Source organism: Mobula hypostoma, chromosome 1, assembly GCF_963921235.1.
Source record: "Mobula hypostoma chromosome 1, sMobHyp1.1, whole genome shotgun sequence".
In the NCBI taxonomy this organism is placed as follows: domain Eukaryota; kingdom Metazoa; phylum Chordata; class Chondrichthyes; order Myliobatiformes; family Myliobatidae; genus Mobula; species Mobula hypostoma.
Window position 1 is genome coordinate 174036549 of NC_086097.1, and position 11981 is coordinate 174048529.

The following is an 11981-nucleotide window of genomic DNA, read 5'->3' on the forward strand; positions in this document are numbered from 1 at the left end:
GAGGACATGAAAAAATACTTTTCCTTCTGAACATATTGTCCACAAACCAAGCGTCCGTTGGTGAAAGCGTCTTTCCGAACAACACATACAAGCAAGTTTCGGAACGAGGGTCGGTGCCAACCACCACAGCCAGTTCCACTGGAAGGATAAAAGAACCAACGTCAGTATCCTCACCCAGGGCCAATGTCCCCAGCGTCCGAAAGATAAAAATTATCATATCATTGTCTGAGAATGCATCTTCGCGTCGCTCCAAAACTCCGCTTGCGCCGCTGCGCAACACAGTTTTCCAATGCAACAGGTGTTCCCTAACCACCTGTGGACTTAAACTGACATAAGCTTAAACCTATTTCATATATCACCCTCTGACTATTTGAATATATTAAGTATTTAACTGGAGAACGCGAGTCATCAAATAGTTAACGCAACGTTATTAAAGTATTGTATACTCTGTAATTTAAACAGAGAACACTACTGTTTTGATTGTACGATAGGAAGTGATTTATGGACAACTTGAACGCTCCAGTGTACAAAGAATCTTTTTGCTCTCCTCAATTCAAACCAATTATGGTATCGTGTCGCCAAAGCCGAATATATTTACATTATAACTTTTTGCAAGAGGTTGTCCCTTAGAGAAAGTTGGTTGTTTTCCATTCACTCCTTTCATGCGAAGCCATCTCAGCATAATTATTCCCAACAGTCCTAGTGCTTATATGAAGTATAGAAACCTAACTTATTTGGTTGTCATTGCAAAGATCCGATGTATATGAGCACAGAAAGAAAAGAAAATGAGGAAAGAAAGCGAAGAGATGGCTCGTATGAATGTTAAACAGAATGGAACAAGGCCGTTTCCTTGTGATGTAAAAGATATAAAAAATCAAGCTAAAATCTTTTAGTTTTCTATATTTTAATTATGATTGACCATCTATTTAAATAAGTAATATTGGTAATATTAAACCAACCGATCCCTGAATTAAAATGCACATTATATCAAATTGGGCGCTTGTAACTCAAACCACAAGCAGCCCGGGACGCGTTATACTTGAATAACAGTTTTAAACTTTGATTTGCAAACATTATAATCAAACGAGAGTTTGTACTCCAGTTAAAAGTTAATCACAAAGCCACGAACTATCGCAAAGCCTCACAAACAGAAAATACTAATTTGGCATTGAAGAGGGATATAATGAATATTGTTTATCTTGGAGATGGAACAATGAATTTGGGAGCTGTTTGTCCAGGTGTTCACGTTTGTGATTTTTTTCAATGATCTTCGGCCTACAATAGTAAAACTAAGATTTTAAATAAAGCTTCTTTCATTAACCCCAGAATAAAGGTTGGACTGTCAGTGTAAATTGCACTCTCCCACGTTATTAAATAGGCCAGTGAAACATTTGTGAATAACGTTAACAGGACAGCTGAAATAAATTTGCATCGCCACAGTTTCCAGTGTATTCAATGTCTTGCCGAATAACCGAGTAGGCATTTAAACCTTGTGTTGTGAGTGGTTGTTAGAAAAGCCTACTGTCTCTCAGTCGCTGATATCTGGAATTAGCATGTACTCTCGATGTTATATAGGTTTGAACCCAATGGAAGATTTGTGAAAGAAATACTTTCTTTAAAAAAAAGTGCGCAGGCTCAAATGCCTATTAAAGAAACACATCTTCAAATTACCAGTGAAAGCGTTTTTTTACATAGTCACGCCACCAAGACTGGAATCCGGAATAAGACATTTTTTTTTAAATCACCATAATTACGTAGACAAATACATCCCGGCCCAATAGAAAGTCTTGGGAAAGAGATGAAATGCGTTATTATTCCACAGTTCATTTGCAAACCTCAAAATTAGCGCCCTCCTCTCGCTTTAATCGCCTTATTTAAGAATACTGCATGAATTTTAATTTGCATTTTAGGTAGGCGTTGTTTTGTTTTATTTTTACAACATCCAACTGAAAGAAAAAAAACAAAAATAAAAGATAAAATGGGTTTATTTTTATTATTCACATGCTTCCATTTTTCTCATTTGCTGATTGGAAATATAAGTAAAAAACATTTTATGTACACATTTTGAACGCTCTATTTCGAACAGTAATATGTATCAAACAACTGAATTACATGAGTGCGGTTATTGTCTGTACTTTTTTTTGTTTTGGTTATTTGTTTATTAATTCATTTATTTTATACAAGTATTCACAGCAAATTCAAGTAACGCGGAGTGGCTTGGCTGACGATTCGCTCAATATTCCGCCCGAGGGGTATGTGTTAGGCTGTGCCGCCGCAGGTCACAGTTACGCCGGAACACTTTGCCGCACTGCTCACAGTTGTAGGGCTTGATGTCTGTATGGGTAAGAAGGTGAGTTTTCAGGTTACTTCTTTGATTAAAGGTTCTTCCGCATGTGGGACATTTGTGAGGAGATTCCTGTTCAGATTTGAAGCAAGCAAATAATTAATTCCTCTCTCTTAAAAAAAGAAAGAAAACCATTGTGAATTCCTTCTATCTTACATTAGCGGTATAGAGCCATAGAATAATCGTGCATTGTATATCTTAGTTTACTTTTTTTATTTTTAGAGTAGGTAATAAAACTGTTAATTGCAAGATCGTAACGTAAAAAATACGGCTGAATGGATTAGACATTAATGATAGATTTAATACTTTTTCCAAAGCTGAATCGGCCCATTATAAATAACTGGTAGTCGTACGAAGCTTCCGCACACCCCTAAAATTATCCGCAATACTTCCCATAGGATTTGTCAAAAGTTTTATCCTTTAGATTTAAAGTTGCTTTAAATTGCACGGAAACTTGGTGTTGACCTTACCTGCATATGTAACGTTTTGTGAACTGCTAAGGTCCTTGACTGACAAAATCCTTTCCCACACTCCTGACACTTGAAAGGTTTTTCTTTGGAATGAATATATCTGCAAATCAAGCCAGTGGTAATTCTGAGTAAGGCGTCCGTAAATACACACACACACAGACACACACACACACACACACGCACGCACGCACAGACCGTGATACCGTGCCTGTTCATTTATGTGTCTATCACAATCGCTGTGTTTTGAATTTGCTGATGGCGATTAGTTAATGATTCTTTAGCTTCCTGTACTCCTTGCCCTGACCACCCTCAGGATACGAGCGGGGCTCTTTAGGCGCCGATCTACCGCCCCCTTCAGCTGGAGAAACGCAACGCCGATTTCCAACCCACTTGGGATCCGGACGAAGCCGGTGTGGTTTGTGGTGTTGGGGGTGGAGTAGAGGAGAGGCGTGGAGGGTGATGAGGTGGGCAAAATCTCAGCATGATTGCATTTCTGAGATACACTAAAACTGGAGACTACAAATGTAAAACAAAAAAATACATTCTCACATTTCATAGTTAAAATGTAGGCGAATATTGCTAAATATTTAAATCAATTAAATAACAATTGTTTAAAAAATAAGCAGGACATAAAACCCTCTTCTAAATAAAATCCCATTCACAGGAAATTCCTCGGTTCTCTGCGATTCCGCTTGAACCCCCACATACAAAGTCTTGAATAAGCTTTCATTAATAGCTCGACACACGAGGCACGCTAACGCACTAGTTCCCCGGACGTCAGTAAATTCATTTACTGATATTCGTTATTTGCCCTTGGTAAAATGGAATGGGTGGTGGATCTGAATGATGGACGAGCGCTTACCTGTGGTCCCGCAGGTGATCCTGTCTTCTGAAAGCCTTGTGGCAGATGTCACAGGTGTAGGGTCTCTCGTCTGTGTGGGTCCTCTCGTGTATGAGGAGATTGTAGGATTTGGTAAAATGTCGACCGCAGAACTTGCAAATGAACTCCTTTTTGGTCTTGGACGGTAACCTTCCCCTAGAAGGCTTTCTGTCCAGGGTTAGTTTCCCCACTTCCCCGTGGGAGCCTCCTATCTCGGGACTCAGTTTGGGAAAGTCTCCAGGCTTTGGCGGATCTTCTTGGGTCGCCGCCAGTGCCAAGTTGGCAAAGTCAAAGCGGGGCCGGTCTTTCTGCAGGGAGGGGATGATGTGGGCGACCGTACCCTGCTTCGGATGGAAGACATGTGTACTAAACGGCAGTGCCGGAAACGGAAACCGGCCGTCCATGAACCTCTGAGCTGCGGCCATCTCAGTGAAGGTAGACCTGGCGATTCCGTGGAGCTGAGGGTAACCCAAGGTCCATTGGTTCATATGCATGGTTTGAACAGTGCTGAGTCCGTACAAACCCTGTAGGTGGTCCACCGCCGAGGGGAAAGTGTTCACAGCTTGCAAGAAGGAATAGTTGGTCAATTGCAGCGGGGGGTGAAGGGGTATCGGAGCAGGCAACGTTTTGCTTCCCATCTCGGCGGAATGGTAAACACTTGGGGAGTCCACTAGATGGCCAATTCCTCCCGCCAGCGTCTAGAAAGAACAGAAAGGGAAATAATTCAGTCGTTGAGCGAACTGAGCCGAGGGACCGTAAGCCAGATAAAGTTCAATTCAAGTAGAAAACATTTTGAACTCTCGGAGTTCGTATTTCGTGTATCTTTTTTCCCGCAGTGGTTCAGTGATCTTGGCCTGAGAACCACAAGAATGACGATAGTCCTTTTCGTTCTCTGTATATACAATGCAAATGAATGGGAAATAATATGAAATATTCACATATCTGGAACTACTCGCACTCCTCCCTGGAATACATTTTAGCAAGGTTGTGCTGCACAGAAGGCCTTGGCGGTATATGGGTTACACTTTGGATTAGAGCGTAGTGTAACTCCCTGAGCATCTAATGGTTTCGCTTTACTTCATGACTTGCAAGTCTACATAAATAAATTACTTTGCAGATGGCAATGTATTACATTCTCTGCGCAGTCCTCACGCAGTTTTTTTTACAATAAGGATGAGATCTAATGCCATAGTCACTTTAACTTTACGAGGTGACAGCAGCGGTCGGTAAACACCCTACCAGCATAAATAAAATCGAACACTTCGAAACCCAGGAAGGTAAATAAAAGTCACCACCACCTTGGATGCCGATGAGGGGCAGATTCGCGGGGACTGTGAATACGCTCAGTTCTTCCCCTGTTACAGTGACCCTCTGAAAACGCCAGCTATATGTCGAAGGGATTACTTCTCACACATAGCCACTCACACTCTCGTCCCTTTCATGGCAGCTTTGATGTTATGCGGGCTCTTGTTGTTTTCTGTAAATGCACTTTTGTCACCCCTTCTATCCCACCACCACGGCTAGCGAGAGAATGTAAACGGTGCAAACACGCAATGTCACTGCGGAGACAGGACCCCGGGCGGTGGAATCGAACTGTCGGGATTCGAACAGACTGTTTATTTTTCTTCCTTCAAGAACAACTCGTTCATCAAGATAATTGAAGGGGGGGTGGGTGGGGAAAGCAACACTTTAGCAAATGCCTCGTGCGCTAAGCAAACCCACTTCTCAGCACTGGTTACCTGCAGAGTGAAACATGTTTATTTTATCGTAAGAGAATACCTAGCCTTCAGGAACTTAATTTGAAAATGTTCATATACGTTTGATATTCATTAAAATCACTGAACATTAATTGGTTCTGATCCATTTTGTGATCTGTTGCATTATCAGGGCGAGAATTTAAATGATTAAGCATTTCAAACAGGAAGGATTCTGTGAAACAGCCATCACTCTGCAGTAGAGGTTCATGTTTTAGTGACGATATTCGTTCTGTTATTTTATTCAGCGGAACAGGAAGGTTCTAAATCTGTTCCCATATGATATTTAAGGGAAAGACTGAAGAATTTATATACGTGCTCAGTTAAAATGAAATTTCTGGTACAAACGCAGTTAAACGTTGAAACTGCAAATCCACGCTGTCCCACTTACGCTGTTACGCTTTTTAAAAATATTAAACAGTTATGACAATTCTCCCAGAGTAGATTCAACTGTTTGCAAATGTGGGGACCTGTGCTCAGACAGTCGCATCAAAAATTTTAAAAAACACACCGTTTTGACAAGTTTTATTACATGAAGCAGGACGCCTCAGGAGGAAAAAGTGACTTGTTTTGTTATTTAAACTCGTATTTTGGCTGTGATATAAATCTGCCCTTTTAGTGAACGCTGGGTGTTCAGTTTGAGCTCAGACCGAATACCTCTGCAGTGACCTGAAAGGACCGAGCCGATTATATTGACCTGTCAACTTTCGCGTTACAGATGACCCTGAATCTTACATATTGCCAAATAGCGAGTAAGGGGTGAATTGTTTGCTGCCTCATCCCTTTCCCTTAACTGCGCTTATCAACTTCAACGCAACAAACACTTTATCAGCCGACCACTAGTCGATTTGTCTTATGGAGATCAAATCAGGTTTTGGGAAGGCTAATCTCATTCTTTAATTCTGTTCTGATCAGACAATTTAGGGCTCTAGAAACATGTAGATAGTAATTAGAGCAAAATTCATTTCGATATTGTGTATACCGTTTGTCACTTCAGGAGTTACCCTATTGGCGCGATTGCTTAACTTTGATAATCATTCCCAATATGGATCCCGACATAATGGCCAGTTTGCATTTATTAAAATAATCGCAATAGCCATCACGAACACCTTTTTAAACGTTACAATGTTTATCTGAAACACGTCCCCGTGGTTAACCGGCTGGTACGTCTATTTTCCTGCTGTTCTTGTTCAATAGTTTAGCCGCAATGTTATCTCCTGGAAGTGAAGGGTTGTGCAGTGTGATGGGGTGATTTAAGTCAACGGGCTCGCCCCATAGTGACATCTCTTGTCAGTCTCTCAGATAGTGAGGTCCACATGTGCGGGGAACTATGTTGTCGGCCGATATATGGCGGGAAGGAATCTGTGTATTTGTATGTTTGCATGTGCGTCTTTTAGTGACTGCGTATGTCGGCGTGTAAAGTGTATGGTGTTTGTGTGTGGGTTTATGTTTGTCTGTTTCGCTGGAGTGGTATTTGTCGGTGTCTGTTTATCAGTCGTCATGTGTATGTTGTGCAGCTACGTGGTGTATATGCATGTTTGTGTCTATGTGCGTTAATCGGTGCTTCTGTGAGTGTGCGAATGAGTGGGACCTGTGGCACTTTCACTTTACACAACGAAAAAACTATATTTAAAAAGCCTGTTTAAGGACGTCGCCTGGAAGATTCTCACACAACCCCGGGCTTTCACACGCCTGCAGTTCACAGCTGTCATGGCACCTAGCAAGAAACCTATACATCCCCGAAGACGCAGGCTTTTCGCTTATGCACTGACCTTCACCATAATTGCCTTAGCAGCTATCAACTTGCTTCAAATTCCACTAAACGCCAGTTTTTAACTCGTTCACAAAGCATGTCCATTAAACTCATGTGTGGGAGAGCTTCACATAATTTTTAAAAAATGGTTCCGGGCTTCTGTACGCGAAGGCCAGAGCGATCTAACTAACGTAAACACCCCGACAGTACATCGTGCAAAAACAATTAAAGTAAATCAGAGTTTTGTTCAGTCTCTCACAACGTGCGCGTTTGCAGTTCGACCTTTGAAATTACTGTGCAGGATATTATACACTATGCGGTGCCAGGTTCGTATCTCGACAATATTGGCTAGGTCACTGACGAGAAACAACAGGCAGCGCTAATTTATTTTACTTTCTGTTTTATTAAAGTATTTCCATTTTAATGTGAACCGCATGACTAAGTGCGCTATGCAATATCTGCTTATTAATGTTTTATATATGTATATAACATCAATAAGGATATATACCTGTTTATAAAGCATTAATGTGTGTGTGTGTGTGTGTGTGTGTGTGTGTGTGTATGTGTATGTGTTGACAAAATAATTTATTCCAGCCGGGTTTGTTAATTATTGGATGAGCAAAAGAAGTAAAAGGAACAGAGAAGTAATACAGCGCCGTTCTTCCGTTACTGGAGTAAATGTCTCATTTTTTTAAAACGCCCAGACGGAGAATACATTGCAGGCCGTACTCTCCAGAGTATGTTCTCTCAGGCAATGTTTTATGCTGTGGGAAATATTGTGTGTAACACAATCCCAAAAACAGCTGTAAAACAGGGAGGCAGATTCACTGTAAAGTTACATTGAGATTTCGACCCCTGTAAGGTTGTCCCTGGTTCATGTATTGAAATCCTGTATTTCACATTCCTGTTCCTTTTTTATAGGGCGTGGAGTTGCCTTTCATACTGAACAGAATTCCTAAAGGTAAGCACTTCCTGGGTGCTGTTCGGGCATTTTTTAAACAGAACAAGGCCGATACACATTTTGTCAAATCTGTTATAATTGAAACTTTACAAGACATTTAACGGCACAAACTCACTATGCGCGACATATTTTATTTCCTTTTTAACCATTCCCTTTCCTCCTATTTTACCACCCCATCTAGTTGTCTAAAAGCCAGGACCAGTGACTGATCACATTGATTACCTACCACTCCATAAGTGTTACTGTATAAAGATGCGAACTTGGAACTATACCTCACTATGATACATCGAGACACGTAAAACATAAGATATAGATTAACAGCGTTTATATTTATTGTTGTAGCTAGTTTACAAAAATGACCAATATGGTTATTATTAATAATCTTTCAATTTTATAATAAATGCCCTATAATCAAATATCATATCTGACATTCTCCACCATATTTGGAGTATTGAGGAGCTGGCTACTTTCAAATATGCGGACTATATTTTGTTTGGACTGGGGTTGTAATAATACACCAGCATGTTTTCATAATTATTATTGTACAACTTTAACTTCACGAACAAAACCTGTTACCGGAAAATGATTCTCCCCAACTTTTACGTGCAAAGTACCATGACATGCTCTTGTTACTTGGTCATCCCCCTAGTGTCTATGAGTTCCACGAAAGCCCCTCTCGAATCTATTAAATAATACTATCCGAACTGAACACGTCAGGGGAGCGGCAAGAGTTCACCAACGCACTCCGCTGACTTTGCCGCGGGAAGCTTTTGCTCTCCTCCACAAATTCAGTTGGATTCGTCTCGAGAGCAAAGTGCCTGGAAGATGGATTCAAGAGGTGAAGGTAAGCTCACATAATGGGAGAAAATTGGGAATTTACAACATTCCAATTGTTAAAACAATGGTAAACGCGTTCGCAGTTTGTGGTAATCCAACAGGGACCAGTGGTTGGGACTGTAAAGTATAGATACGGGCATCTTTGCGGAAAGAACATAGGTGACAATTGGAATTCAGACAAGGGAGGAATTGTTATTATAAAACCTCTGAGGACTACCGCGATTGTGGAAACGCTTTACAGGTGCGGCGTCAATTTTGATCAATGGTTTTCTCAAGCTAACGAAGAAGAAGGTAAGAAAGACCTACACGCTGAGTTTGGAGTACTCAGCGATGCCCAGAGATAGAACAGGATTGTCAGGACTGGTGTTTATACACACACACAAAGACCATTTTCTTTGGGAGAGCCTCAATTCAGCGTGATAGCGGCGAATGACCAATGAAATGAACCGAGGCTTCCTCGTTTCCTACAGTTCTTGGCTAACACTTGTCGATTGACAGAACCTCTCTCTCTCTCTCTCTCTCTCTCTCTCTCTCTCTCTCTCTCTCTCTCTCTCTCTCTCTCTCTCTCTCTCTCTCTCTCTCTCTCTCTCTCTCTCTCTCTCACACACACACACACACGCGCGCACACACACACACACAAAAACCCCGCGCCCGCTACCACTGTGTTGCACAGCTGTACGCAGCTTTCAGGAGGATTGGCTACTTCAGAATGAATCGCCGTCGTACAGAGTGCTCGGTCCCAGTCCACTGTTAGTTTCGGCGCTGATCAATCCTTGGCCTCAACGAGAAAAACGAAAGAGCAAAGCCTTCGATTCAAATCTTTGCTTTATGTACGCGCTGGCACACATTTAATACACACACACAGAGCCTGCGCATAGCCCAACACCAGTTTGGAACTTTGCAACTGAAGTTTTCAACCTGAATAAATACCTTGCGTAAAGCACCGTTTAACACTTCGAGAAAATCCAACATATTGCACGGAATTCCAGGTGACTACCTTCACTTTTCATGATGGACTAGTTCACACACGTATCAAAACCCTTACCGGTAACGGGGGATCCCAAACTATGCAACAATTCCAGCGATGAGCAAAAGTAACTTCTTAAATAAATACTGTTTAATCCAGAACGTCAAGAGTGAATCATCCAGGCGAATTAGGAAAAGCTTTTCAACTTGTCCCTGGTAGCTGACGGCATGCTCCGCCAGGGAAGGTCTGTTTTACAGGGGCAGTGGGTGTTGGAAGGTTTCAAGAGCCGTGTTGCAGGCTGCGACCGAGGCTGATGGTGAGTCTTTTCTCTCTTCCTCTCGATTTCTCTCTGAACTCAGTCTCCAGGCTCCATCACATTTCACTGCAGCCCAGGGCGGGCAGCGCGCTTGCGCACAGCCGGGGGGATGATTAACTCCAGCAGTGACTATTGACATGGGTTCAATGTCTCAGTAATGTGTTTACTTCTGTTTGGGTAGCAACACGTCCTTAAAGGGACGGCAGTCTTTTTTAAAACATGATTTGTCTACGATGTCAAAACTTAGGGCGGGCGACGAGAGGTGTGTGTGTGTGGGGGGGGGGCGCTCACTTAATGTTAGTGAAACGAGGAGGGAGGGGGTAGGTAACACCGCGTGCCGAAAAAATCCGACCGAAGCAATAGAGGTGGTTAAGAATTTAACTAAAAAACTTGCATGGAGGAAATTGAAAACAACAATAGTCTAGTTCGAGGAAACTTGCTGAATAAAAAGCGGGTTTGGACTTTTGAAAGTTTTTTATGTATAAAATTGCTAACCTGACAGACTGAAAAGCGGATTCACACGGCAATTACTTCACAGATTATTTCAGAAACAAGCAAAGCACCTACGGATCTCTATCCAGCAAACGCAAACATTCCCTCTTTGTAAATGGTATTTTTTTATATATGAAAAGGGACATCAGCTTGCCCGTAACAATCTGGGCAAAATTTCAATCTTCTTCACTCACCAACGGAACGCTCGGGTTTGGATGGACAATTAACTTTTATGCATCGTCTAATTTTACCTACTTTCCATATCACCGCATTCATTTGTTGTGCTTCACATGCGTTGGCGTTTGTTTGGCTCTTTAAGAGGGGAGGGGTTGATTTCAATTATTGCATTATGACTGTAGCTTAATTTAAAACAAAACTGCTGAGTTTTTTGTTAATATCCTTAAAGATATGAAAGCTTATTGGCTTCGTTAAAGAATTTACATGCTTTCGCAAACAATGAATTGATAGTAAATGCTAACAAATTAATCTTTTAAAATAGTTATTATTAATCACTGTAATCATTTGGATTACGCTGCATTGTATTATAAAATATTGAAATACTTTTTATATATTCCGATAATTCTATATATCCTTAGAAGAATTCCCAGGGTTATACAAAAAGTTACTTTAATATTTTATGGAAGTGGTCCATTTTACCATTGCCTCTTGTAATTTTCACCCAAAATGCTTACCTGAAGACCCGGTAGCTCAGACGGACACAACAAAAGCATCACCGTGACTGGGAGTCCGTAACTCCCTTCTCGTATTTAATAGAAACGGATTGTTTTATTTAAAGGAATTAAACCCAAATATTGCTCAGCGTCTGGTATTGGTAGAATAACAAGGTTTGAGTTATTTTTAAGGAAAGTAAAATATACTAATGACCTTAAAATAATCCGTTGTATATGCAGCTGTGCGGCTACTTCGGAAATAGACGTGCTTAACATGACACTGCTGAAACTGACCCGTTCAGAATGAAATCCCAAAAATTCAAAAACGTCTTATTTCCCCTCTTATCCCCACCCCCACCTTCAGATGACCCCTCGTTTCCCAAAAGCACTGTCGATTCAATTATGGCCGTGGGTTTAATCACCGGCATAATATTTTCTGGTAGTCCTAACCTTTACCAATCACGGCTTCTACGTTAGAACGCCGCTGTTTGCTTGAAATTTTGCGTTGTATTAGTATAACCTGAATCAAATCCGTC

At 41.2% G+C, this 11981-nt stretch overlaps 1 protein-coding gene across 2 annotated transcripts; it reads right to left on the reverse strand.

Moving 5' to 3' along the window:
• Positions 1 to 1969: 1969 nt before the first annotated feature.
• osr2 (odd-skipped related transciption factor 2) lies at positions 1970 to 10421 on the reverse strand. 2 transcript variants are annotated; one of them, XM_063059826.1, is made up of 4 exons: positions 10045 to 10421; positions 3677 to 4392; positions 2815 to 2914; positions 1970 to 2334 (listed from the first exon to the last, which is right to left on the reverse strand). In XM_063059826.1, the coding sequence occupies exons 2-4, from the start codon at positions 4330 to 4332 to the stop codon at positions 2260 to 2262; spliced, it is 831 nt and encodes a 276-aa protein (XP_062915896.1). In that variant the 5' UTR covers positions 4333 to 4392; positions 10045 to 10421; the 3' UTR covers positions 1970 to 2259. The 2 variants fall into 2 exon arrangements, with proteins under 2 accessions (XP_062915896.1, XP_062915889.1); XM_063059819.1 differs by having other exon boundaries at positions 1970 to 2416; positions 10045 to 10420.
• Between the last annotated feature and the right edge of the window lie 1560 nt (positions 10422 to 11981).

Coding starts and splice junctions, on each gene's coding strand:
- osr2 (XM_063059819.1), bottom strand. CDS start 4,332: ATGGGAAGCAAAACGTTGCCTGCTCCGATACCCCTTCACCCCCCGCTG. Junction 2,915..3,676: donor GATCACCTGCGGGACCACAG/GTAAGCGCTCGT, acceptor CTTGATTTGCAG/ATATATTCATTCCAAAGAAA. Junction 2,417..2,814: donor ACAAAACGTTACATATGCAG/GTAAGGTCAACA, acceptor AAATCTGAACAG/GAATCTCCTCACAAATGTCC.